Source organism: Centruroides sculpturatus, unplaced genomic scaffold (genome assembly GCF_000671375.1).
Source record: "Centruroides sculpturatus isolate CEXI.00-Female unplaced genomic scaffold, Cexi_2.0 scaffold1376, whole genome shotgun sequence".
Taxonomy (NCBI): Eukaryota; Metazoa; Arthropoda; class Arachnida; order Scorpiones; family Buthidae; genus Centruroides; species Centruroides sculpturatus.
The window spans coordinates 2005-3221 of record NW_019385822.1 but is presented as its reverse complement, the minus strand read 5'-3'; the positions used below and the strand labels follow the sequence as shown (position 1 = coordinate 3221).

General features: G+C 32.8%; 1 protein-coding gene across 1 annotated transcript in view; it reads left to right on the top strand.

The window, feature by feature from the left end:
• The window catches only part of LOC111642346 (gastrula zinc finger protein XlCGF8.2DB-like), an 8017-nt gene extending 7067 nt beyond the window's left edge, over positions 1–950 (top strand). Inside the window, exon 3 of the mRNA XM_023388681.1 lies at positions 9–950. Within this exon, the coding sequence (XP_023244449.1) occupies positions 9–950 (942 nt within the window). The remainder of the gene's footprint in view (positions 1–8) is intronic.
• Positions 951–1217: the final 267 nt, after the last annotated feature.

Genomic DNA, 1217 nt, shown 5'->3' with positions numbered 1-1217 from the left:
ACTTACGTATTCACACTGGAGAAAAGCCTTACACTTGCAGTTTTTGTAAGAAGAACTTCACACAAAAAGCAAGTTTAATTGCACATGTACGGACCCACACTGGAGAAAAGCCTTACACTTGTAGTTTTTGTAAGAAGAACTTCACGCGAAAAACAACTTTAATTTCGCACATTCGCACCCATACTAGAGAAAAACCTTATGGCTGCGATGAGTGTAAACAGAAGTTTACAGAAAAAGGAAGTTTAATAAGACACTTACGTATTCACACTGGAGAAAAGCCTTACACTTGCAGTTTTTGTAAGAAGAACTTCACACAAAAAGCAAGTTTAATTGCACATGTACGGACCCACACTGGAGAAAAGCCTTACACTTGTAGTTTTTGTAAGAAGAACTTCACGCGAAAAACAACTTTAATTTCGCACATTCGCACCCATACTAGAGAAAAACCTTATGGCTGCGATGAGTGTAAACAGAAGTTTACAGAAAAAGGAAGTTTAATAAGACACTTACGTATTCACACTGGAGAAAAGCCTTACACTTGCAGTTTTTGTAAGAAGAACTTCACACAAAAAGCAAGTTTAATTGCACATGTACGGACCCACACTGGAGAAAAGCCTTACACTTGTAGTTTTTGTAAGAAGAACTTCACGCGAAAAGCAACTTTAATTTCGCACATTCGCACCCATACTAGAGAAAAACCTTATGGCTGCGACGAGTGTAAACAGAAGTTTACAGAAAAAGGAAATTTAATAAGACACCTACGTATTCACACTGGAGAAAAGCCTTACACTTGTAACTCCTGTCAGAAGAACTTCACACAAAAAAACAGTTTAATTGCACATGTACGGACCCATAATACAGAAAAGCCTTATGCCTGCGATGAGTGTAAACAGAAGTTTACAGAAAAGGAAAGCTTAATGAAACACCTTTTTTATTCAAAACACATGTAGGTAAATTTTGAAAAAATTTAATTAATGTTTAAAAAGAATGTTTTACTTTATAATAAGACTGATAGAAATGAATGTTTTTAAATGTTTCCTGTGATTGCGAAAAGGATAAGGAATACAAGAATAAATTTTTGTTATAAATCTTTATTTGTATTTTATACAATATGTTTTAAGAAAGAATTTTATTACAGAATTGATAAATGATATTGCTTATATAATTAATTTATAAAATTTGATTTCTGTTAAATTAATTTTTTTTTACTTTTAGGA